Genomic DNA, 27392 nt, shown 5'->3' on the forward strand with positions numbered 1-27392 from the left:
AAACAGTTGCAATCCTAGAGCCACCTTTCACCAGCTTTCCATGCAGACCCTAACTTTCCTGGGGGTTAAGTAGACTGGATTGACTTTTTTCAATTAATGGATCTAATTAGTAGAGAGTATAGTCCTTTGTTATCTGCAGAGTTTTCATTTATCATCTCATGTTTTGATCTGTCCCAGTGGAAGGAAAACTAAGGGCTGATCTTCCGCCTTTTCGCAGAGGAAAAAAGAGAGACTTTGCATTTTGTTTTCGTTTTGGTCCCCATTAGACTGAGATTTTTGAAAACAGGGACTGGCTTTTTGGTTGTCAGTTGTTATTGTCTAGCGTTAAGCACAGTGGCTGGCACATTGTAGGCGCTTAATAAATGCTAGCTGATTGACTTACTGACCTACTAGTTCCTTTTATTAACTGAAAGGTGTGCTGAAAGGAAGCGCCAAGTATGCAAAATGCCTTGCTCTCACTGTTCCTGCTGCTCAAATGCCCAGTCTTTATTCCTCGCTCCCCTTATTCCCTCCCTTCCAAAGTCTGTCTGCTTCCCCACCTCATTTGTAAACAGAAGGTGAATGTTTAGCTGACAGAATTATCCGCGTGTGACCGGATTCTGATAAGTCCTAGACCAGCAGGAGCAGCAGCTCCGGCCTTGGCACTCTATCCCAGGTGAGGAGCCCTGGAATGCTGGTGTCAGCCTTACTGTAAAAGCTCTCCTTCCTGTAAGTTGATACGGCTGGGCTTTTCACCAAGATGTTTTCCACGAAAGGCATCATCGGGTTAACAGGGAAAGAAAGAAAACATGATGAAAAGAGGTAGTCGAAGGGGGGTGGAGGGGTGGGAGTGGAGGTGGCGGGAGATGAGAGGAGGGAGGATGGAGGAGGAGTGAGAGTCTGGCTGGAGCGAGAGAGCCTGACAAAGAGTGTTTGGGAGGAAAAGAAAACACACACGCACGCACGCACACACACTACAGACGAGAGAAAGTGTTGAATGCCAGCTGCTGTGAGCCTTAAAGAGTGAGTGTCTCCGATGCTTTTGTCTCCTTATATGGTAAAATGATACGGTGGGGGTTTCGCTAGGCTGTGAAGGCAGGCAGCTTGCATCCACACACCCCTGGCCGCGCAGCCGAAATCCGCGGAGCCGCCTCCGCTCGCCTTGCACGGTGGCGGGCTCCCGGGCGGCTGGCCCCTGCGCGTCCGCTCGGTACGCAGGCCATTGTGCTCCTTCCCAGGCTGCGCATGGATGTGCCTCCCCATCCCTGGTCCAGCGAGTCCCACTAACGCGGCAGCAGCTGCCCCGTAAGTAGAACTCTCCTGCCTCCCTTCTTCGCTGCCTCCCTCCTTCCCTGCCTCCCTCGCTCGCTCCTCGGCCCGGCTTCCGTCTGATTCCAGATCTCTAAAAGAGAAAAGAAAGGTAGGAGGTATGGCTGGAGGTGTGTTGTTTGAATAACAAAGGCTGCAGGAGAGAAGTCTGTTCCGCTGAGGAACAACAAAAAGGTTGGGATTTTGGAGGGTATTGTGAGTCCAGGAAGGATCTCGGCTTAGCCCTCTCCCCCGCCTCACCTTACCAAAAGGGTGTAAGGGAGGGGGGCAGGAGGAAAGGCGTCCTTGGGTACCTAGGTCCATTTGGATCCCTGCTAGGTGACAGAAAAGGACTGTGTCATGTATTTAGTGAACATATGAACAAAACTCTGCTGTGTGTGATGATGATGGTCCAATGCCTTGGCGTCTGGCTTAAGAGAGTCCGAGTTTCAATGTCCCTCTTACATCCCCGTGCTTATTTAAAGCTTCCAAACTCAACAAAAGAGTGGCATATTTTTGTGCTCCGACGGTAGTGCCTGAGAACCGAGGAGGATATTTAGGTCCATCTGCTTTCGTATGTCAGGAGTATTTTCTTGTAGGGAGAAAATAGGGAGAAAAAACAGACTAAGATAGAAAAGTTCTCACTTTCTTATGGGGAAAAGAATTGCAAAACCTGCAAATCAAGAATCTTTGTTCCCAATTCAAAGTAAAAGAGACAATTCTTAAGCTGTATTCTATTAATAGCGAGCTTTGATTACCCTGTGATCATTGGAAAAAAGGAAAATGAAAATCACTGACCTGCACGCTTTTTCCTGCTTTTGCTTAATAACACAATAGGTCTAGTTTTTTGTATTTACTCCTTACTACAATCACGTAAAACACGTGTATTTTTGTTTAGGTGTCCACTTGGATCACTTATTTGGAAGTAACTGTAATTTGAGATTATGTTAAAATGACAGTATGTAGAGAAGCATGTCCCAAACCCAGCTGCTAAAGTCTAATTCATCTCAATGTATTGGTGCCAATGCTGCTAGTGTATATTTGTATCTAGAAACAGGAAGGAGTTGAGTGTCCAGATCAGTGAGCTAAAAATGTATGTTGTACAGACCTTAATTGGATAGGAATATACACATATTGGATAGGAATTGGATAGGAATATACACAGACACATATGACACCTCTGTTTTAAATGTTAGTAAAGTAAAAATGTCCTCGTTTTCCAAATAGTATATTTACATGGACTTTTTAAAAAATGTTGGTAGAGACCTCAGCCAATTTGGATTTTGCAATATTCATTTCATTCGTATATCATATTTCCAATGTGTATGTTTTAGGTACCTCAAAATGTCAAGGGGGTTTTCTGCATAGCCAAAGACATCTACATATATTTATTGATCCTTTGCACTTTTTTTTTCCAAAGCAACTCCATGACTAGAAGTAGTCAAGGGTAATAACACCTGTTGCTTAGAAATCAATAGAGCAATTTTGTTAAATATGAGGAAGAGTTTCCTGAGAGTGAGGGTTATTCAGAAAAATAGAGTCAATAAAAGAGATGTGAGAAAGAGGTCTTTGTAAATAAGAAAGATAGTTCTCTGTCTAGGGTAGTGTTAGACTTAAGAGGCAAGAGAATAAGCTAAACTGATTTTTTTTTCTCTGTCATTCTCAATACTCTTCTTTTTCTTTTCCACTTAATACACTGCAAATTCATTGACTCTAAGACTGCATCTTATTCATTTTGGACACACTCATAACTTCTAGTACAGGCCCTCATACATAGTAGCCACTCAGTAAGTATTTTAATAAAATTTTTCCAATAAAATACCCCTCTTGTAGTTTTATCAAATAGAAGCCTCCTCAGTGATGTTAAATTTATAATTTAGAAGACAGGAGTAAACTTAAAAACAAAAACTCCTTATTTTTTTGTGTGTGATCAACACCATTTGGAAAATGTGTTTTATAAGCATAAGATAAGAAAATTTGGAATAATCCGCACTATTATGTCTGTAACAGGCTAGTTGAGTTGATGAGTATGTAATACAGTAGAAGACAAAACTCTTTAATATCAGGGATTTTTTTCTTCTTTTATCCCGAAGGCTTTGCTTATAGTTGGCACTTAATGAATGTTGAATTTTTTTAAAGTTACATACAACCCTATACCTTTTTGTGCCGTGCAGTCACCAAAGAGTATGTCCAGAATTTTGGAAAGGGCAGTGACAACAATTAGGAAGCCCACCATGCTCATGGTCGGCGTCCTTACATCATTGCTGGTTTTGTACCTCAAAACTCATCTTCTTCATTAGTGTAAATCAGTCCTAACTTAGGTAAAACATATTGTGAGGTGGAATTTGGCTACCAAGAGAGGGGTACCTTGACAGACTTAATAAGTAGCATTTCCAAGAAGTTTATAGACAGTAATGGTTTGTAGGCCTGTAGAGAAGGGAGTACATAAGACCTGATGGTAATGTAAGCAGAAATGCGTTGGAAGAAGCTACCAAATAGCAATCATCTCAGTTTTTACTCAAGTCATTTAAATAAATGAGTGGTGTTGCCATGGCAAAGGATAAAAATAACAATAGTCCTGGGAGGAGGGAAGAGAGAAAAATTTTGATGGACTAAAACACTGAGAAAGAGAACCTAAATTAATAGCATTCATGTATGAAAGAATTTATAGCTAATAGGATACAGAATAAAGAAGTTGTGCTAAAGAAGGAGGCTTGTGTTAGAGAGTTAGAACAAAATAAGAATGAAAAATCAAAGAGAAACTTGAGAGACAAGGTAGAAGAGGGGAAAAAAGTTCAGCCTTCCTTCTCTTGTTAGGGGACAGCCCACAATCCATATAGGCAAGCATTCATTCAACAATTATTTCTTGAGCAACTACTGTATGCTACGTATTGCAGTAGATAGAGTGCCAGGCTTGAAGTCAGGAAGACACATCTTCCTAAATTCAAATTGAGTCTCAGACACTTACCAGCTGTGTGACTCTGGACAAGTCATTTAACCCTGTTTGCCTCGGTATCCTCATCTGTAAAATGAGCTGGAGAAGGAGATGGTAAAACACTCCAGTATCTTTGTCAAGAAAACCCCAAATCGGTCACAATGAGTTGGACACAACTGACACAACTTAACAACAACAATTATATGCTAGGTTCAGAGAATATAAAGATCAGAAAAGAAATAGCCCTGCCCTCAAGAAGCTTGTATTCTATTGGGGAAAACAACATATATAATAAATAAATACAAAATATATTCAAAGTAGGTATGAAGTAATTCAGGGATAAGGAGGAGAGTTGGTGAAAGGGAATAGTAGCAATTGGAGGAGGGGGAAGATCAAGGTAGGCTTCTGCCAGGAGGAGGGACATCTAACACTGATACAGATGGAAAAGCAAGGTTACACACACACACACACACACTCTGCAATCTAAGCCACTGAAACAGATGCAGATCCTCAAAGAAAGAACAAAAGAACAAAATAAGGAGAAATATGTGTATATAGGCATAGATAGATATAACATATGTGTATGTGTGTATATATGTTATATGTGTATATAGGCATACATACATACATATATTCATTTATATGTGTATGTGTGTGTATGTATAATCCTGGTGAAATCCTAAATCCTGGTGAAACTTATCAAAAAATCTTAGAGTTGAGAGGGACCTCAAAAATCAACTAGCCCAATTTCTCTCTGAAACATGATAGCCTACTACACCGTTACTACTCAAAGACCTCCAGTTGAAAGAACTGACAACTATTTGAGGCAGCCCACCGTACTTTTGAACGTCTATAACTGTTATGAAGTTTGTCCTACTGAGCTGAAATATCTTCCCCTGTAAGTTTCGCTAGTTCTGGATGAAAGCAGAAAAAGTCTAGTGCCTCTTCCGCATGACCAGATACCAAATATTTTTAGGCAGTGATCACCCTCAAGTCTTGTCCTTTTTTCCAGGCTAAATGTCCCCAGTTTCTTCAGTGAGTCCTCACATGGCATTATTTTGAGTTCATTTGGGGTTCAGAGAAACACACAGAGAAAAACTGTAAATCAAGTGAGAACTGAAAATACTACCCATAGGATCAAGGACCAAGAACAGGGTTAGAAAAGGGGCCTTTGGTTTTGTGATAGACCTTTCTTTGCAAGACTATTGACTGATGAAGAAACAAGGTATAAACAAATTTCCTGGATGTATCCAAAAATCAGTGGGGAAGCTGGAAAATGGTGTCCTGTTTCATGAATCACAGATCCTATCTAAAGATTTGTCTGATACTGGTGATTCCAAGCACCAGGATCATAGCTGTCCTCTTACTGATCTAGGGTGTTTGAGAATGAAGTACTAGCTAGTGTTCACCATAGGCTTTAAGTTCCACATAGAATGATTCTGTAGCACAATAGATACAGAATTATACGCAACCAATACAGAATGATTGAATATTAATTCACTTTGTCAGAAGTGAATAATTTGGCATTTCCTCTTTTCTCGTATCCTTTCATTTCCAAGTCCATATTTGAAGAATAACAAAGAAGCAATCTATTTTTGTTTGGCCAAGTATGGTTCATGTAAAACATTTCTCAAGAATATTTTTTAAAGTTTTGTACTTACTTAACATTTTTTGAAAGCTAACAGTTTACCTAGAAACACTGTTCACTTTTTCCTTGTGCCATTGATAAGGAGGTAATATGATGTACAGGAAAGAAAGCAAGCCAGATCTGGGGTCAGGAGACCTGTTGTTATAATAGACAGATATGCCATGTTTGTTTACCTGTTTTCCCAAGGGGCGAGGGGAACCTCCAAATCTTCTTTTCTCTCTTCAAAGCTCCAATCTCTTCTCTACATCCTTTCTCACAGCAGATGTCTTTGTCTCCTATGAAAAGATGCTAGACATCCTGAGCTTCCTTTTTATACTCCATACCTCAGAATCCCACTACATCTTCGACTGTCCTTTCCTCCTTTCCCTGAGGAAGAAAGAGGTGGCTTTTCTTTCTCCTTTCCAGCTGCTCTACCTGGGGCCTCCTCCTTATCCCTACCCACCTCCTCCAAGCAGTGGTTTCACTGATTATTTACTTTCTCTCTTCTTCTATCTCTCCACTTCTTATAAATATGTCTGGATCTACCACATTCTTAAACAACATAAGACAAACAAAAACTCACTTGATCCTTGAATTAATGTTGTTTTTCTAAGGTCATAGGATCTTTCCCCTCTCAATATTAAAAAAAAATTGATCCAGTTCTATTCATTTCTAATTCCTGCATATAGTGGCAAATGCTTCTCCAAGTGATTTTTTTTTTTGGTGGTAAGATGATGATCACAGTAGGGAAGAAAAAGGAAATAATCCACTAAAAAAATACCTATCCAAATGAAATTAATTGAAGGACATTCTTTTTTTTTTTTGCATTTTGGTACTTCAAAAGGATTTTTTTTAAGATTATGATGTCAATCTTTCTTTTCTTTTTTATTTATTTAATATATTTAGTTTTCAGCATTGATTTTCACAAGAGTTTGAATTACAAATTTTCTCCCCATTTCTACCCTCCCTCCCACTCCAAGATGGCGTATATTCTGGTTGCCCCGTTCCCCAGTCAGCCCTCCCTTCTGTCACCCCACTCCCCTCCCATGCCCCTTTCCCTTCCTTTCTTGTAGGGCAAGATAAATTTCTACCCCCCGCTGCCTGTGTATCTTATTTTCTAGTTGCATGCAAGAACTTTTTTTTTGTTTTTGAGCATCTGTTTTTAAAACTTTGAGTTCCAAATTCTCTCCCCTCTTCCCTTCCCACCCACCCTTCCTAAGAAGTCAAGCAATTCAACATAGGCCACATGTGTATCATTATGTATAACCCTTCCACAATACTCATGTTGTGAAAGACTAACTATGTTTTGCTCCTTCCTAACCTATCCCCCTTTACTGAATTTTCTCCCTTGACCGTGTCCCCTTTCGAAAGTGTTTGTTTTTGATTACCTCCTCCCCCTATCTGCCCTCTCTTCTATCATCCCCCCCTTTTTTATCTTCTTTCTTCTTCTTTCCTGTGGGGTAAGATACCCAATTGGTATTCCCTCCTCAGGTCAAATCTGATGAGAGCAAGATTCACTCATTCCCCCTTCCCCTGCCTTCTCTTCTCTTCCTACAGAACTGCTTTTTCTTGCCACTTTTACGCGAGATAATTTACCCCATTCTATCTCTCCCTTTCTCCCTCTCTCAATATATTCCTCTCTCATCCCTTAATTTGATTTTATTTCCTTTAGATATCTTCCCTTCATCTTCAACTCACCCTGTGCCTGCTTGCTCTCTCTCTCTCTCTCTCTCTCTCTCTCTCTCTCTCTCTATATATATATATATATATATATATATATATATATACACACATAGATATATACATACATACACACTCACATATACATAAACATATATATATATGCATATTCCTTTCAGCTACCCTAATACTGAGGTCTCATGAGTCATACACATCATCTTTCCATGTAGGAATGTAAACAAAACAGTTCCACTTTAGTAAGTCCCTTGCAATTTCTTTTGTTCTTTTTCTTGATTACCTTTTCATGCTTCTCTTGATTCTTGTGTTTGAAAGTCAAATTAATTGAAGGACATTCTTTACAAATGGCCAAGTCCCTCTGATAATCATCTGGAGGTAGAGAATGTTGCAAATCTCCAAGTGTATCAAATCAAGAGGGAAGGGAGGGTTCAAGATGTTGCAGCTTCAGAATGGCTTCCCAGCTTTCTCTTTTGCGTACCAGAGTGCTGTCACCTCAGATCTGTCTTCATTTTCCTCAAGTCCTGGGGATTCTAAGGCTGTGGTTGACGGGTAGTGAAAAGTGTTGTTTGAAAGGTCAAAGGAGGGAGAAAAGGAAGACAGAGAGAGTGTTTGACTCGCCTCGTGACTAACTTGGGGCCTGTTCTCATTGACATGGCAGCCTTGACTATCTTGGCCCTCTCTGAATTCTTTAAAACATTCCCAGAGATCAGGGGCTTATTCTTTAGCAGTGTCCGTGGGCTACATGGTAAAACAAAGATCAAAGGTGCCATTATACTTATTCCTGGTTTAATTTTCTGATTTAAGTCAACTCTCCTGAAACACTACCCAGATTCTAATGAATGTTATCAGTGTGATGAACAGATGAGCATTTGCTTAGAGCCTTATGTTTACAGTTCTATAGTGTCTTATTCTATATTCTTAATTCTATAATGTCATATTCTATAGGTGTCTTGCATTTATGAGATAGACTAGCAGGCAAATAAAAAAGTGCGTGTATATTTCCCAGTAAGTGCATACGTTTTCTAGTAAGCATTGTCAATCTGTTTATATCCACAGAGGAAGAATGGCACTTGTAATTATAAAACTACAAAATATATTTTATGAGAAAGGTGACAGCACCAATAAGCCAAGCTTTATGAAATGAATTGCAGCAATCATAGTTTAATTAGACCTGACAACTTCGCCATTTCCTCAAACTGTCTTATATCTTCCCTACCTTTCACTACCGAAATCCTAGAAAGAATTGTCTTTACTTCTTTGCCTTCCCTTCCTCACCATCCACTCACTTCTTAATTCCTTTAAATCTGGCTTCCTTCCCCCATTATTTGACCAAGAATGCTTCGTCCAAGATCACTGATGATCTCTTAACTGCTAAATCAATTATGTCTTCTCAGTTCTCATCTTTTTTTGACCTCACTGCAACTGTCAATACTGTTAACCACCCCACTCCTCCAAGAGGCTCTCTCTTTGCTTGGCTTCTGTCACCCTATTTTGTGATTCTTCACCTGTCTTAGAGGTGATTCAGCCAAGAAGACTGGAAAAAGAATAATCATGCATCACCTGCTCCCTTAGCGTGAGTATAACCCATGGCGGTGTCCTAGGCCCTCTCCTCATCTCTCTGTATACTTTCCGTTTGGACATTTCGGCCATGAGCTCCTGTATCATTTCTAGGTAAGAGACTTCTACATCTTTAACTCAGCCCTAACCTCTCTCATGAGCTCTAACTGAAACATATTAACAACTGTCTCCTGGAGACCTCCTTCAGGATCTCCCCTGGTAATCTCATACTCAGCATATCCAAAGCATAACTTACCTTCTCCCCTATCCTCCTCGAGAGGACTGTTCTACTTTTGTCTTTGTGTTTTCAGTGCCTAGCCCAGTGTCTTGCACATAGCAGGTGCCTAATCATTGTTTATTAAATTAAATTGGGCTGATATGGAGGTATGCAGGAATTTCATGCTAATGGAAATAGCTATGGGACAAATAAAAATGTAAACAACCATGGGGATACTAACTTCCAGCAGTGGCCTGGAAATCCCCAAATGAAGTATCCCCTCTCCAATGTCTCTACCCTTGTTACTTCCATGGAAGAATTATTCCTTGACCCAAATTTCAGTGTTTTAAAGATGATCTCCATGTCTTTGAATGTGTATAGATTATGTGTCTGTGCAGAAAGCCAGGGGCTGTTAGATGTTGTGTAGAACTGTATTGCATAAAAATAAGGGAAGCTGGAGAGTATTCTTCAGGGAATTACAAAACAATGTTCTTTCTTTCTCTTTTTTTTTTTTTTGGAGGCAATCAGGGTTAAGTGACTTGCCCAGAGTCACACAGCTAGTAAGTGTCTGAGGCCAGATTGGTAGTCAGGTCCTCCTGATTCCAGGGCCAGTACTCTATCGACTGTATTGCCTAGCTACCCCAAAAGAATGTTCTTGATGGCAGCTACTTTGCCCTAGATTTATCTTAGTCCCTTCCAGACTGTGCAGCTGGTACATACCTGGATGCACCATTTCAAGAGATATTTTCTCTCCCCTGTGGAAAACCATGAAGCTTCATCTAACTTACTATCGCCTAGGTGGAGGACAGCAGGGAAAATTAGTCTCCATATGTTATATTCCATTCTGCATTAGGAGTGTTTAACACTAGCCATTTTGTGTCAGGAATACCTGCCAAAGGCCACTAAGAGGTTAAATGTCATAAGGTCACGTTGCCAGGATACGCCAGAGCTGAGACTTGAACCACGATATTCCTGACATCAGATGGTTAGTCCATGTTGGAAAGGATGACCTGGGGTCCTCAAAGGCTATAATGTTTGGAGTGCACATTATGGAATGCTGGGCTGGAAAGGCCCATGGATGAAGTGAAACTAAATTCCAAGATCGTCTAAGCATTGACAAATGATGAGTGATGAGTGATGAATATTTTTGGCCATGGATACTAAGGACAGGAGAAGCTGCAGTATGCATTGGTAGAAATAATACCCACAAGGATAAAATCTCTCATCCTAAAAGAATTGAAGGAAGTGTCTCATGTAAAACAAATTTACATTTTGGTGATTCATTCAACAACTATTTATTAGATGCAAAAGCTCTGTGTGGCACTATGGGAAATATAAAATAGTTCATACCCTCTCTCCCTTGATGGTACTTATTTACAAAAAAAAATATTTCTCATGTCCATTCGTTTGGGGGGAGGGTCATGAGAGATGAGAGTCAAAGCAGTAGTCCACTCCTTGACACGGAAATGAGAGAGTGGAAGAAGAGAGAAAAGCTTCTGAAAAGAGTCAACATAACTTCCATTAGTGACTCATTTGCTGGATCCAGGCACACCCATAAATAGGGATTTTTAAGTGTTTTCTTAAGGAATGAATCCTGTTACATACAAATTGGTAGAGAATATTCCAAGCTTTGGCAAAGGGGCATTAGGCTCCTAAGAGGCTAGCCTAATACGGATGGCTACGTGTAATGAAGAACTGACAACGTAAACGAGGTGGTTATGATTGCTTAATGGGGCGTCTACTTATCCTGATGCAGAGGGAAATGGCAAATCACTCCGGTATCTTTGCTAAGAAAACTCCAAACAGGGTCACAAAGAGTCAGACATGACTAATAGACCAAACAACAAGAACAAACTTACCCTAAATCTCATGCTTACCTGGTCATGTGGTGAGAGTTATGTAGTAGGATTCTGGAGCAAGGTAGCCCAAATTTAACAGGAAGCAAATCTGATTAGTGCCAGTCTGTCAGGAGACTAGCAAATGACTGATAGTTAAGAAACTCTGTTCAGAAAATGCCATCATAAATACCTGATGCTGACGTTCACAAAATAATAGATTTAGAGTTGAAAGTCATTTAGTCTAACACCCTCATTTTGTATGTGGAGGAACTGAAGCCCAATGTCACATGCTGCCAAGAGGACCTTCCAACTATATAAATCAGTGATCTGGATTGCAAAACCAGGAACCCAGGTCCTCTGATGCTCCTTCCATTGTTGTATACCACTGCAAGCTGAGAGCCAGTAAGACACCACTGACCTGAATGTAAAGTCCAAGTTAGAAATTCCAATCAGAGAAATATATCCAGGTGTTAGGCGGGAAACCCAGGGCTAAGTTTATAGATCAGGGCCCCAAATCCACAGAGAACCCTGCAAAATAAGGTCTTGAAAATATCGGACAAGACTCAGTTCATCCCGTCAGACTGAGGAAACCTCATGTTAGTAAACCCGGGCCGGCCTCGGTCAGAACTCTGTGCGAAATGGGAGCAGAGAAAGATTACCCAGGAGGCGTGCAAGGCCCGTACTTAGATGGCCTCATGTATATAGCACCTACTATGTGCTAAGCACTTTACAATTATTGTCTCATTTGAGCCACAACAACCCTGTAAGGAAAGCGTTATGATGGTTCTTATTTTACAGATGAGGAAACTGAGGCAAGCAGGGTTAAATGATTTGCCTAGGGTCACGCAGCTAGTATGTATATGAAGCTGCATTTGAACTCAGGTCTTCGCAACTCCAGGCCTGGTGCTCTATCCACTGTCACACCTAGCCGCCCCATGTGCATCATACCACCATCACACAGCTCTTGCTGTCTGCCACTCATTTCTATTTAGAGCAGAATACAGGTAAATTTTATGCATTTATATCAAACAGTACTGTTTTCAAGCAATAATTCATCCTCATAGCCCATGTCATGTTAAAAATATAAGCCAGCCTCAGAGCCAGAAAGACCTCTATTTAAGATCTGCCTCTGACACATACAGGCTACGTGTGACCCTACGCAGTTCATTTAACCTCTGGGTGCTCTAGGCAGCTGCCTGAGACTATTGGTCTCTCAGACCGTCGGTGAAGAGAAAGTGCCAGGGTTCCTCACTGTTAGCTCCTTTCTACTCTTGTTGAGTCGTTTTCAGTCATGTCTGACTATTCGTAACCTCATTTGAAGTTTTCTTTTCTTTCTTTCTTTTTTTCCTCTTTTTGCAATGCAGTTGAGGCTAAGTGATTTGTCACACAGCTAGTAAGTGTCAAATGTCTGAGGCTAGATTTTAACTCAGATGCTCCTGACTCCAGGGCTGGTGCTCTATCTACCGTGCCACCTAGCTGCCCTATTTGGGGTTTTCTTGGCAAATACACTAGAATGATTTGCCATTTCCTTCTCCAGCTCATTTTACAGATGAGGAAACTGAGGCAAACCTAGTTAAATGACTTGCCCAGGGTCACACAGCTAGTAATTATCTGAGGTCAGATTTTAACTCAGTTCCTACTGACTTCAGGGCTGGCCCTCTATCCACTGTGCCACCTAGCTGCCCTACCCCGAATTAAATCACAGGTTTAATCCCTCTCCTTATTCACTAATTATAAAGAGATTATGAATTTCTTCGTGATTAAGTGATCTAAAAAGGAAAAAACTATGCATAACGTTGTAAAAGGGTTTTTGCTTTTGAAATGCACATTTGAGAATGTAAGCAGAACTCATACACATTTAGCTCATGATTCTAAAGAATTTGAAATATGTAGTAATGATTATTTGACGATGAGTAAAGCGGGTCAATAAAAACAAACATCTGTATGATGATGTTTTATTTCAATTAGTTTTCAGCTTTTCTCAAATTCATTTGACAGTGGAAAGGGCTAGCCCTGAAGGCAGAAGCCCTGGGTTCAAATTCTGTCTCCAATTCTTCCTACTTGTGTGACTTTAGAGTCATTTAAGTCATTTAACCTCCCTAAGCTTCAGTTTCCTCATTTGTAATGTGAGAGAGTGGACTAGATAATCTTTAAGCTCTCTTCTTCTCTAAATTCATTATCTTATTACTTTTTTTTTACAGCTTCATTCAATCTATAGTAGTTTTTTCTTTTAATTTTCTCTGTTTCAGAGTTTACAAGACCTCATTTAAGTTCTTAAAACAAATACAGACCAATAACAATGGTTTCTTTTGTGCTTAAATAGAAGATATAAATGAAAATGTTTAACAATATAAATTGGAAATTAGTTTATGCTGTAGGACTTTTTCCACTTTAAAAGAATTAGGATCTTTCTTTTAAAAAATGATACATGATTTGATATGATAGCAAACTGTAGTAACATTCGAAGGAAATTCTCTGCAAGACTATAGCTTGCAAGAAAGTTACCGAGCTGAACTGGTAATTTCCTTAAGGTGAATTCTCTGTACGGATGAAATCATGGGGCCATGACCACAATATTTGTTTATTAAATAATAGATGATAGCTAATTTTGCTCTTACTATGTACCATGCTAAGTACTTTACAATTATTCTCTTATTTGATCTTCACAAGAACCCCAAGAAGTGGGTGTTATTATTATCTTGATTTTATAGAGGACGAAACCGAGGCAAACAGGTTAAGTGATTTGCCCAAGGTCACACAATTAGTGTCTGAAGTTAGATTTGAATTCAGGTCTTCCATACTCCAGGCCTGGCACTGACCTAGCTGCCTTTATATTTGTTTGTTTAATATTACAAACCATGAGAAACCCAAAGTTTTGGTGAATTAGATAGAACATATATTCCTTGAGGTCAAGGACTGTTTTGTTTTTTTTGTCTTCTAATCCCCAGCATCTGATGTAATGGAATATAGTAGGCATTTAATAAATACTTGATATCATTCAAAGTGGGTCCCAGGGTCCATTCTAAACAGGAACTACTGGTATGGATTTCCTGTTTTTCTCTTTCTTCTTCTTTGCCCTGAATCTATTGTTCTTCTCTCCCCCTTTTCTCCTTTCTGCCTACTTAGCTGTCAATCTTCTCCTTTCTTCTTTATTTCCATCCCCTTCTCTTTTCCTTCTCTCCCATAATTTTGTGATTTTTGAGTCTCAAACTTGAATAGGACAGGTCTTAAGCATCTTGTTGGCCTGCAGACTATCTAATCCAATACTGGAAGATGTGTGTGTTCAATAGAATTCCTCGTTCAGAGGACAGTTTACTGGAGTAGGAATCAGAGGACCCGAGTTCTAGTCTTGACTCTGCTACTAACCAGATTCATTCATTCAGTTTCATTCAGCCAATGAAACGAAGTTACACCTATAAATAGATTTACCTCTTATTTAGAGAGGTAGAGGGAAAGAAGGGAGAGACAGCTAGTAAGACTTCACATACCCAAAGGTGTTGGTCCATATGGTTGGTTGCCTGAGCTTTTAATTACGTGTGGGGCAAACTGTGGGGGCTACACTTAACCCACTGCTTGATGATTTTGTGGGGTTTTTGAGCTAGGTGGGTAGCTGGGATTCTGTATTGCTGTTTCAAAGCTTCATCGGATGAGTCTCCCACAGGAACAGCCAAACGCTGAGTTAAAGTACAGGATGGAAGGTGAGTAGGATGCCCTGCCTAACCTGGTTGTTCAGAAGTATTCTAACAGTTCTGGGAAATGACATCATGGCATGATTGAATCCTAATAAAGTCTGTCCAATCTGGGAATTTGTACCTTGGATTGGAGTCAGTGAAATAACATTGCAGCAGTCACACCTCAGGCTCGTATGATACCTGGCTCCTTGTAGCTCTGAGGCTTCATTGCTTAATCCTTTACACATTCCTGTGAGTTAAGTAATAGGCAGTAAAGATGATGAGTGGTTGGCTTTGCATGGTACTACATAGGGTCACTTCAAAATGGGCATGAAAATTCAGGTGTCCTATTTAAACGAGAGCACATTACTCCCAAGTACATTATGCTGCAGTAAAAAAAAGGAAAATTCACTGAGACTAGTTTTGTCTCTCCTTCATCTCATATGTCAAGTTCTAAGCCTTATCTTCTAAGATAATCTAAGGGAAATGTGAAGTTGGGGGAGGTGGAATACGGTACAAGGCTCAAAATAAACAAAAGCCTGTTTAAGGCTGGCTTCTTATAACTTAAGTCCATGGATCATTTGGGGTGTGGGTAGGGATAAGAAAACTATTTCTCTTCTGTTTAGTATCACTTTGGAAAGAAAAGAATTCGTTTTAAACTGTTTAGAAGTGGAGGAAAGAACTCTTAGGTCTCCTGTTGGCCTATAGACAATCTAACGCAATACTGGAAAATGTGTGTGTTCAATAGAATTCTGTTAAAATAGAAAATCCTCCTCACTTTAAAGGAAAAAAATTAGAAAACCCTCTTCAGGGGAACGTTTACTGGAGTAGGAATCAGAGAACATGAGTTCTAATTTTCTAAGTCTAGTACTAACTAGATTTCATCCAACTGACTTTAGATGAGAGAGTGGAGTATATACAGAATATCAATAAAGCCAATTTGGCTAGAATATGGGCTTGGTGAAAAAGAGTACTATACAATAGGGAGGAGTTATAGTAGGAAGGGCTTTGGATGCCGTGCATCTCAGGTCTCTGTAACTTATCCAAAAGCAACAAGGAGTCACTGGAGTAACCTCCCTTGACTGTTTCCCAAGCCAGATGTATGGTTTTAGCCAAGTCATAACTTCCCTGAGGCCCTTAAAAATCTCTGTAAAATGAATATAAAAATTCGTGTCCTGCCTATCTCCCATGGTCATTGTAAGGATTAAGTGAAGTGTAAATAACACATTATAGTACTGTATAATGGTGGTATTATTGTTAAACTACTGAAGAATGACTTTAGCAAGTAATACGCATCTTAACATGTACTTCATCAGTGATGGTGACCATTTGCTTCGGAGCCCAATATATTTAATATTTAATTGTGTGGGTGTAGCAGCTAGAGTGTTGGCTTTGAAGTCAGGAAAATTTGGGCTCAAGAACTGCCTATGATACATACTGGCTACATAACTTGGAGCAAGACACTTAACTTCTTAATGCTTTGGTAAAGGAAGTTTCCTCACCTGAGAGTCCTCTCTGCTAATGAAATCATAATATCTTTATTAAATTAATTAATTAATATTAACAAATTAAATAAATAATGAATTAAACAAATGAAGATCTTTATTTAACTACAAATCTTTAGCTGGCCTTAAAGTTGCTGTTGGTTCTTAGAGAAGACACAGAATAAAGTGAACACTGTATACACGCACACATACATACACACACACATATATATGTACATATTTATTGTTTTTCAGTTGTTTTCAGTCATGTGTGACTCTTCATGACCCCTTTTGGGGTTTTCTTGGTAGAGGTATTGGAGTGGTTTGCCGTCTCCTTCTCCAATTCATTTTACAGATGAGGAGACTGAGGCAAGAAAGGTTAAGTGACTTGCCCAGGATCACACAACTAGTAAGTGTCTGAGGCCATATTTGAACTCAGAAAGATGAATCTTCCTGACTCCAGACCAAATTGATGGGAATTTGTGCAGGAGTTTGCTGGTTCACTCTCCTGAGCACACCGGATATCACACAGACCAGTCATAGACAGATCAAACTAATGGATCTCACTTGTACTTTTACTTCAGTATTTAAATCTATGAGCTCATCACTGTGGATGCTCCATCCATCTATGCAGATCACAGCCCTCCCATACCTTCTCATCCTATGTGATTTATGACCATGTCTTTATATAAATCTTCTGTAGGAGGCTTAAGGGCAATGGAAGCACTCTTCTTACTCTAAATTAAAATTTTATGAATGCCACAACACTCAGACTGTCCATTTGTTGTCATTTCCTTCTCTAGTGAGAGAGACTCACCTTCTTCTCAAATCATATGCAGTATGAGGGAGGTGATTAGGATAGCCCTGATCAACTGATTTTCCCCAGATCTATTGATGCGGTTAGAAAAGATAAGGGTCAGCTAAGAAAGACAATGGGGTGTTCTACCCTTGAAGTGCAGAAAGGCATCTACATTGTCGACTGTTACCCCTTTAAGTGGTGTGAAAAAATTCTTTAGTCAAGCTTCATGGAATTAGAGTCAAAGTTACCAGAGGCCTTTTAAAAACCAACACACACTTTCTAAGAAGACAATTAATGCAGGAGACAGCTGTGAGGAATTTGAACTCTGATGGTTAAAAAGAGTCAGTTCCTTGAACCTTAATGAACTTCTTAGAGAAGCCATAGTGGGTGGCAGCATAAGGGAAAGCCATTGAAGCCATCTTACCAAATTACAAAGAATAGATAGTTATCTCAAATGCTTTGTGGAGGATCAAGATTGAGAAGCCAAGGTGGTCTGATGGAGGTCATGTATGAACTGAGGACAGCACGAGCACAAGCACGTAAATATGGTCGGTCCAGGCTGGTGAGATTCATAAAACCCAAGCCACAACATTTTACTTCCCCTTCTCATCCACAAAGGATAAATATGGAGGAGGGAACCTATTCCCCATTTACTTCCTGACTGTTCACTTCCTGTTTCCATTGTTCCCTTCTAAGCTCTTTGAGCTGTCGTCAGTAGCTTATGTGTTTGTGTGTGTGTATTTTTCCCCTAAATGTTTACTTTGATTTATAAGCCATTGTAGCAATGATAAAAGTGTTTGGCCAGCAAACTCAAGTTTTTGCTGTAGTTATTGAATAAATTACAAAGAAAGGAAGAATTGAGAGAGGGAGGGAGAGAGAGAGAGAGAGAGAGAGAGAGAGAGAGAGTCAGTTATGGAAGAACTCAGCTCTTGAGAGAGAATAATTATTCTCACCTCTGTGGCACTCATCCAGGAGAAGGAACAGTGCCCAGGGGGAGCAACAGGGAGACATCACTAAAAGAGAAAGGACTTTGGGAGCCTGCATGGCCAGAAGTGTGATTTGCCTGGATCACGTATGTTCCCTATATGTATTCCTCTCTACTAGTATACTCTGCGCATGGGCCAAATTCTCCTCCTGACTACACATACACACACATACACATGCATGCACACGCACACACACATATGTATTTGTTGTTGTTCAGTTGTTTTCAATCATGTCTGACTCTTCATGACCCCATTTGGGGTTGTCTTGGTAGAAATACTGGAGTGGTTTGCCATTTTCTTCTCTAGCTCATTTTATAGATTAGGAAATGAGACAAACAAGGTGAAGTGACTTGTCCAGGGTCACACAGCTAGTAAGTATCTGAGGCCGTGTTTGAACTCAGGAAGATGAGTCTTCCTGATTCCAGCTGAGCCCCCTAGCTGACCCTCCCCCCCCCCACACACACACAGGAGAGTACTTACTAGGTTCATGGGTAGAATGTTTTGTAGCTTCTGTTTTTATGATGTTAATTTTGTAAATAACTTTGCTTTGACCCAACTATGTCTGTTTACTAAAAAGGTAAGCACATGGATGGGGACTATAGTTTTAGTCCTATGGACCCAAAATGTGCCTTGAACATGGGAATAGTTACCTCGCCTTTGGTCTTAGCCTATAACTTCAAGTTGGGGGTTAGTCTGCAGAAGGTGCCACACATATAGGTCCTTAACATTACTACTTGTACTTTTAATGCTTAGAATTAGTGGTAAAGGATAGGAGATAGCTAATGTGAAAAGTTAGGGATCTTCCCAGGACCAGTGAGTCAGTCAACATATATTTATTATTTAGCAAGAGTGATTTCACCTATATAGAGCAAGATCCACTTGTGATGAGGGCTCTCATTGTTTGGCTCAAAGGGAGGCAGAATAGACATCTCTAGCCTCTTCTCTCCCCACCCTTCTCCAGGGGAACTTTTCATTCCTTCCAGGAAGGGAAGCACAAGGTTAGGACAGGAGTCCATTCTGCTTACCTGAGAAAGAGAGAGGGCATAACAGGCTACAAGTATAACTCTCTACTCCCTTAAATATTGCTAGTCTAGGGGATATGATTGGATTCACTCTGTCTTCTGATTGCTTTGTCATTATTATTTGGGGGGCAAGGAGAACCATAAGCTCTATATCCAAGGCTTGACCTCTTTCCCACCAAATACTAGTTCCACAGTGAACACAGATAGAGAATAGCAAAGAAATCCATTTATCCAAATCTTAAACAAAACAGAAATCATACCTGAAAGAGAATATATGCCAAACAATATAGCTTGAAGGAGCATTCCTTTTGGGAGCTAGACGACTCAGCTGAACCAAGAGGGTCCTTGATCTCACCCAAGGCAAAACTTCCCAAAGTGTCTAGAGTAGCAAGCTGGAAATACAGACATGGTGGAGACTGCCGACTCCTCTCGTGTCTTCCCAGAGTCTATGCCTTCAGCAACCTGAAATGGGGTTGGTTTCTTCCATCTTCTCTCTCACAGCTGGAAGCAAGTAGCATCTGAGGCACCTGAAAGCTTAAAGCGGACTTGAAATTTGGAGAGAAATGAAGGAAACTGGTCTTTGGGGAGTCCCAAAGGAGACTGGAAGAGACTGGAACTCTTCTACTTTCATTAATTCTACTCCTCCCCTCATGTAGGATAAGACGGTCATCTCCAGCAATGAGGAGAGAGTCCATCCCATACCAATGGGTTTGGGGGCAGGGGTTACAATTAAGTGTTTACTTTGTGCCAGGCACTGGGCTAACTTCTAGGGATAAAAATAACAGCAAGACCGTGCCCCCTACTCTATTCTCACGGAGCTCATTTTCTAAAGGGGAAAACAACATGCCAACGACCACGTACATACAAAGTATATACAGTGTAAATTGAAGGTAATCTTAAAGGGAAGACGCTAAAAATGGTAGAAAGGCTTGTAGCAGAAGGTGAGGTTCAAAGTAAGTTTTGAAGGACGTCATGGAAACCAGTAGACAGAAGTAAAGCATGAGTGTAGCCAGTGAAAAGGCAAGAGTTGGGAGATGAACTTGTGAGATGAACAACAAAAAGGCCAGAGTTGTTGATTTGTAGAGTACGTGTACATTAAAAAGTAAGGTGTAAAAACAGGAAAAGGCCAGGTTGTGAAGACCTTTAAAAGTGAGAGGATTTTATATTTGATCTTGGAGGTAATAGGGAGCCAGTGGAGTTTATTGAGGCAGGGGATGGGATAGGAGAGCAAGATGGGGACCTTGACACTATGACACGGTCAAAGCTGTGTTTCAGTTGAGTTGGCAGTTGAGTGAAGGATGGATTGGAATGAGGAGAGGCATGAGGCTGGAAGACCATCCAGAAAGCTAATGCAGTGGTCTAGGTGTGAAGTGATGAGTTTTATGAATAGAGAGAAGGGGATGCATACAAGAGATAGTATTACAAAGGAAGAAATAATAAAACAGCCACCAGATGGGATATGTGGGGATTTAAGTGAGGAGTCAAAAATAACACCATGAAAAGGTCTTCTTTGGTTTAACTCTCCCAAGTTTTGTCCTCTTGGAATTTCTCCCAATTCTTTCTATATAGGACCTCTGTTAGAATTGGAAGGGAGGAAGCATTAATTAAGCTCATACCATGTACCAGGCACAGTGCTAAGAATTTTACAAATATCTCATCTGGTCATCACAACCACCCTGTGTGGTGCTGCTATTATCTCTATTTTATCGTTGAGGAAACTGAATCAGACAGACGAAGGTGATGTGGCTTGTCCAGGGTCACACAATAGTAAATGAGGATTTGAACTTAAATATTCCTGATGCCAGGCCCGGCAGTTTGTCCACTAAGTCTCCCAAGCTACCTCAGCTAGGACAGAATGACCAGATTAGCAAGATACTGTAGAACACATATCTTGAGATTTCAAAGCTGGAAGGAATTCTGGGCATCATTTAATGCAACTTTCCCATTTTACAGATGAAGGAATTGAGGCTCAGAGGTGAAGCTCAGGGAGCTGTTAAATGACAGAGCTGAGATACGCCTCCCTATCTTTTGATTCCAGGTTCAATTAAGTTTCAGCTGAATGACACTCATGTGTCATGTGTTCATACCGATATATCCCAGTAGGGAGATACAGCAGAAAGAACCTTGGATTCAGAGTCAGGAGAGTTGGGATTGGGGTTTGGGTTCTAGACCTCTGTTTCTTAGAACTTTCTAGAACTCTGATTCTTAGTTGTGCAACTATGCAACTTTGAACCTCGGTTTCCTCATCTGCAAGATGAAGATGATGCTGCATGTTGTACCTGAACTAAGAAAATGTGTGGGAAGCACTTTGTAAAGCAAAGAGGGGTGTGGAAATATCAGCAGTGATGAAGTTTTCAGTGCCTTGCTTCTAGTTACACGCTTAGTAAATGTTTGTTTAATTATGTACTGTGATCACTAGTTTGCCATAAAAAATCCTCCTGCTAAAGTACGTAGAAAAGGCACTATGTGAAGACAAATACCTATATTAATAGCACACTTTCCAATGCAATAATCTCACTGATGTATGCAGCCCCTTTCTTAGATGAAAGCACATGATTCATTTCAACCAAAGTTTATTAAACCCTCCTATATCCAATGTTCTGGGTACAAGGGATATTAAGGCAAACAAGCAAACAAACAAACACAATATGAAACCCACAGCTACTGCCTTCAAGGAGGTTGCATTTCTACCGGATACACCTACTACTATTACCACTTTTCACTTATTGTAGTTTGAGCACCATTCTCTTTTCAGGTTCTGTTGATATTTGTGTGAGCTCTGTCTACCCTTCTCATCTCCTTTTGCCGCTTCCATTTCTGAACCAACACCATTGTAAGCAAGCCAAAAAAAATCTATATCTGTATGTAAATATGTGTATGTGCGTACACATACATACCTATATTTTATATATATATATATATATATATATATATATATTTATCTCCCTTCTTTCTTTGTAGTCCTCCCTTGAAAGAAATGCATATGTTGTCAGCTGTTACAAGAAAATACCTGATCGTTGACTTTGCCAGTAACTGTTGACTTAAAGGAACGTATTAAATCTCTTGCCAGCACAACCTTACTGCAGGGCAAGATGGCAAAGGTACAAAGGATCTTTGCACAATGGGTTTCATAAGAACAACTTAAATTCTTAAGGTCCACATTGATACTATCCCAAGGATGTCCAAACAATGTTTTCTTTGACTCCAAGAAGAAAGATTAAGTGGGGTGGACAATACCCCATGTGTCTAACTGTATGGGCTATTCCTTGAACAGTATCCTATAAATTCAAGAGTAAATAAGAATGAATATACAAAAAAGATGGCAGCTTCTTTACATATAGCTATTGACGCTTCAAGCACACAGGAGCACCGAATCAGTCCTTCTATTCCACAGGCTGTCACCACAAGCTAGGCAGGTATTTTTAATGTGACTTTAGTTGTGTCTTTCTTGTCACTTTAGTAACTTTTAAGTAAAATAAAAGTCAGTTATTGGGTATCCTTTAGGACTTTACTCAGCTATATGGCACAAATCAGTATACTTATTAATTTTTTTTACTTCAAACCCAGAATCAAGGCTTCAGTAATCATAAACAGAGATATTACCATTTTCCTTTTATATACCCATTCAAAACCATTTTCCATTTACAGAATGCTATTCATTCAAGGAGTCTTAACATAGAGGTGGTCATATGTGGCAATGTCCAACCTATTGAATCTTTTTTCCCTTTTGCTTTTAGTAAATTAACCATTCCTTTGTTTGTAAAAGAAAAAGGAACACGCATGTGTGTGTGTGCACTCCTGAAAAAAATGCATTGTACCAAGTATTACTAGTACAATGGAAAAAAAATCCCCTGCCAAGTAGCACCAGTCATGATGCAATAAAATAATTGGAAAGAGCTCTGGACTGTGAGTCAGGAAACCTGGGTTCAATTCCTGGTTCTGCCATTTAATTATTTGTGGAAATTTGGGCAAGTTACAGAGTCCATTCCTCTTCTATGTATGTCAGATTAGCTCCAATTCTGTGATTCCCGTCTCTACTCCTAACTAGTTGTGCAACTTTACATAAATTACTTCACCCTTTCTCAGTTTTTCTCATCTCTAAAATAAGATCAGTGAACTAGGTAATGTCCTAGGTCCCTTCTAGCTCCAGCAATCTATAAATCTTGACTTCATACCCATAAATCTATGGAAAAATCCTAACGGGTTTGTATGAGATAGTCTATGAGGAACAGTGAAAAACATTCCCCACCCCTGCTTCCAATCACCCCACCTCCACAGTAGTCAGGCACAGCGTACACTCATTCTGGAAAAATTCGTCATGACTGTCGTTTTGCCAAAGCACGGAGACTCATACTTGCTTCTCTTTGAAATGAACCCCATATTGCCCGTCAGTGCCACCGTTTGAGGTCACTGCTTTTGAAACTGTACAATCGTCTTTGTGTTTTTAAAGAGAACCCTTTTCCTTCATCCTGCTCCAAAAATGTCCATGCAGCTGAATTGAGGTTTTTAAAATTTGGGATAAATGAAGCACTGAGGTCATTAATCTTTTGTTCATGTATTTCCTAATGCAACCTCACAGTCGAGGATACTGTGCCCATTTCCCCTCAGATTGACTATTCCCTGATGCTCCGGCCCACCCCCTACCACTGCTGTTTCTTAACATTTAAACTTGTGAATCATGAAAAGAATCTCATGGAAAATCTTTTAATAGAAATGAACATATTGTTTTAAGTCCCTGCCTATCTATTTCAGGGGGAGGGAGAAAGGAGAGAATTGATTTATGATGATATTACGTATTTAAAACACATATAAAAAACAAGAGAGGTTAAAGAAACCTGGTACAGAGTTTCATTTTTCTCCCAAATTGATAAGGTCTCATACAGCATTGAGTAAAGAAAAATAGATTTTAGAGTAGAATTTGTGGAAAAACCCATGCCACTAAGGGAAAAATAAAAAGCTTTTTTTCCTCGCACACTAATTTAGTAAATGAAATATTGCTGTTACTTAAACTAACCAATGTGAAATTATTCACCAAGTGGAAATAGAATACCACTTGACTGAAACTGATAGCAATGTCACTGTGCTTGATTCAGAAGTGTGCTTAGTGACAAAGAAGCATTAACGGGACTTTGAATTTTCTCCTTTTGACAGGTTGCTGGAAACCAAGGTGTCAAAATGACTGAGCGTTTTGATTGCCATCACTGCAACGAATCCCTCTTTGGAAAGAAATACATCCTGAGAGAAGAGGATCCCTACTGTGTGAAGTGCTTTGAGAGCCTGTACTCCAACATATGTGAAGAGTGCAAGAAACCCATTGGCTGTGACTGCAAGGTACCTTAGTCTTATGCCTTATTCTGATAGTCCCTGTCAGGCTGAACTGAACAAATCATTTCCTTGGGCCAATCACCAGGGAATACTTTTTTGCTATCATTATGTTCTGCATGTATTAGAATGATCTCTTTAACCAGGCTGTGAGATTATAGAGGACAAAGATTGACTCATATTTCATCTCTGTTCTCCACAGCACTTAACTTGGTGGTGGGTACATAGAAAACATAGAAATTGTAGAGGTGGAAGCAACTTTAATGATCATCTAACCTAACTCCCTCACTTTACAGATGAGGGAGCTGAGGCCCAGAGAGTTGTTCTAGATCATACAGGTAGTAAGCAGCAGAAACATACACATTTGACCCTATTCCTTAAAATCCTTCAGGCTAGGAATACTGATAATCCAATTTGAACTTTCCAGAGTTATAATTCCAGTAAAACTGGCTCTGACCAAAATTTATGGAATTTCATGTACCTTCTTTTAAATCCCTACGACTAAAAACTTTGGAGAGTGTTATCATATGTCCCCTAAGGTTATAAATAACAAGTTCACCTGTGAGCTGAGGGAAAGGTATCTATAATTAGATAATTCAAATATTTCTCAGCTATTGCATTAGCTTCGTTTATCAAGTTGTTCCTAGGAAAGGCAGTTCTGACAGGATTGTCCCGTTGCCTTCTGCTGCTAAATGTTGGATGACAAATGAGCAATAATCCCTCTCTTCCCTCCCCCCAACTCCCATGCACAGGAAGTCTTGTGAAGAAAATGAGATGAGGAATGTGCAACATGGCGCTTTTTATGTCTCATGAAACCAAACTACAGCAATGTATTTTTTGGCTATCTCACAGGAGCGAGATGCCAAATGTAAAAGAAACAAAACCGAACAGTAGTATTGTGTAAACTTTGAAGGGTTCAGAGGTTTAGAGATAGCAAAAATGAGTTGGCCTAGCTCATCTAAAAAATGATTTCTCTTCTGTCAATTGCCTGACATCTCTCCTTAATGCTTAGTGAGAGTTCTTGTACCCTTTCTCAATAAATCCATCAAAAAGTAGGTTGTTAAGTGGCTCTTTTGTGTGAGGCACTATGCTAGGCATTGGGGTACAAGTACAAAGAGCAACTACCCCTGCTCTCAATGAGCTTACATTCTCATGGGAGAGATAACCAGTACATCTAAAAATATGCACAGCATAAATATATGCCGAATCAATAAAAACATATCCAAAGTAACCAAATATGGGGCTTTTGGGAGGGAGGGTACTAGCAGTGAGGGATCAGGAAAGGTTTCATGCAGAAGATGGTATTTGAGATATCTTAAAGGTAGGAGGAAGTGAATTCCGGGCATTTGGGACAGTTACTGCCAAGCCATGTTCACACTTATAAAAGTCCAATCGTCTTCCTTCTTCCCAACAATGTCACATTTCAGGTTTTTTTTTAAAAAGTGCATTTGGATTAAAGTAAGGGCTAAAACTCAGTAAATTTGTCTGAGACAGCTCAAATGGGTGAAAAATCCATCAGTGTAAAAACCCAGATCTTTAGAGATAAGAGTTATAGATATTCGGGGCTAGTCTCCCTTGGCCAGTGAATACCTGAAAAAACTGAAATAACTTTCCTTTTCTTGAGAATATGATTCAGTTAAAAGTCTCTTTAAACCAGTAATCCTTCAAGAAATGTTTTATGTGTTAATGATCAAAAATCCCACCAAATTGGGCCAAAATCAACAAGTCTTTACCAAAGTCAGGAATTAATCAGCCTGAACTTTTCAACTTGGATTTAGAGGTTTTAGAAATGTGGTTTTTTTATTCAATGTGATTTTCTGTATTTTAAAACAAAAAGAACTCAATGGGGCTAGACCACCCAGTTTGGGGAATTTTTAATATTAAAGGTGTTTGGGGGAGGGTGTTTTTAGATGTTAAAAGGGAATAAAATTAATTGGGGGAGGGGAGAATTTAGTCCTAGAGAAAAAAATGGTCTGTTTTCTTTCAGGAAGTGAAGCAAAAACTCCTGGCAAGACACCCAGCAGAGCAATTGAACTGATAAATCTGGTTTGCAGTTCTATTTTCTTAAAATAATAAGACAGCCCACAGGTCTCTTTCCCCACCCCTTCCAAGCAATGTATGCATACAAGTAAAAAAAATCAACAAATCTGAGAGAATGAAGCTAATTTTATTGCGTGGACTTGAGTGCTGGTCAGTTAAGTCAGTCTGCTAGCATTTATTAAGCACCTACTATTTGCTGGTTATTGTACTAAGCACTGGAGATACAAAAAGAGGCAAAAGACAGTCCTTGCTCTCAAGCAGGTTACACGGTCTAACAGGGAAAACAATACGAAAATGACTATACATAAACAAGATGTAGAAGGGATAAATTAGGAGTTGTCTCTGGGGGAGACTTTACAGTAATAAGAAAGTTAGGAGAGAGAAGGAGCTTGGGGTAGGGGAAGATAAGTTTAGTTTTGGACACACTGAATTTGAAAAAATAGTTTGAGACGTCTTACAGGTGGTTGGAGATTCAAGACTGGAGTTCAGGAGAGAGTTTATACGGGACTTGCCTGCACTGAGTTGATAACTGAATCCATGGGAGGTGATGGTATCACCGTTATGGAGATAGACATGGCAGTACTTGACCACTGATTTAACATGAAGGCTGAGAGAAAACAAGGACTTGAAGATGACATCTAGACTGTGAACCTGGCTGACTGGGAAGGTTGTGATACCCTGTATAGTAATAGGGGAGTTAGGAAGAAGGGAGGGTTGGAAGGAAACAATCGTAAGTTCAGTTTTAGATATTTTGAATGTAAGGTGTTTTTTTAGGACATTCAGTTCAAGATGTCTGATAGGTAATTGAAGACCCAAGATTGGAGAGGGAGACACTTCAGAATTTTTGTGTCTTATCTTTATTCCTATACGCTTAATGTATGTCTCTGTGAGTTCCTTAAGCATATTCCA

General features: G+C 39.8%; 1 protein-coding gene across 1 annotated transcript in view; it reads left to right on the top strand.

Moving 5' to 3' along the window:
* The window catches only part of FHL2 (four and a half LIM domains 2), a 115327-nt gene that overhangs the window by 36652 nt on the left and 51283 nt on the right, over positions 1-27392 (top strand). The window contains exon 2 of the mRNA XM_036756049.1: positions 24273-24452. Within this exon, the coding sequence (XP_036611944.1) occupies positions 24297-24452 (156 nt within the window). The 5' untranslated portion in view covers positions 24273-24296. The remainder of the gene's footprint in view (positions 1-24272; positions 24453-27392) is intronic.

Source organism: Trichosurus vulpecula, chromosome 4 (assembly GCF_011100635.1).
Source record: "Trichosurus vulpecula isolate mTriVul1 chromosome 4, mTriVul1.pri, whole genome shotgun sequence".
Taxonomy (NCBI): Eukaryota; Metazoa; Chordata; class Mammalia; order Diprotodontia; family Phalangeridae; genus Trichosurus; species Trichosurus vulpecula.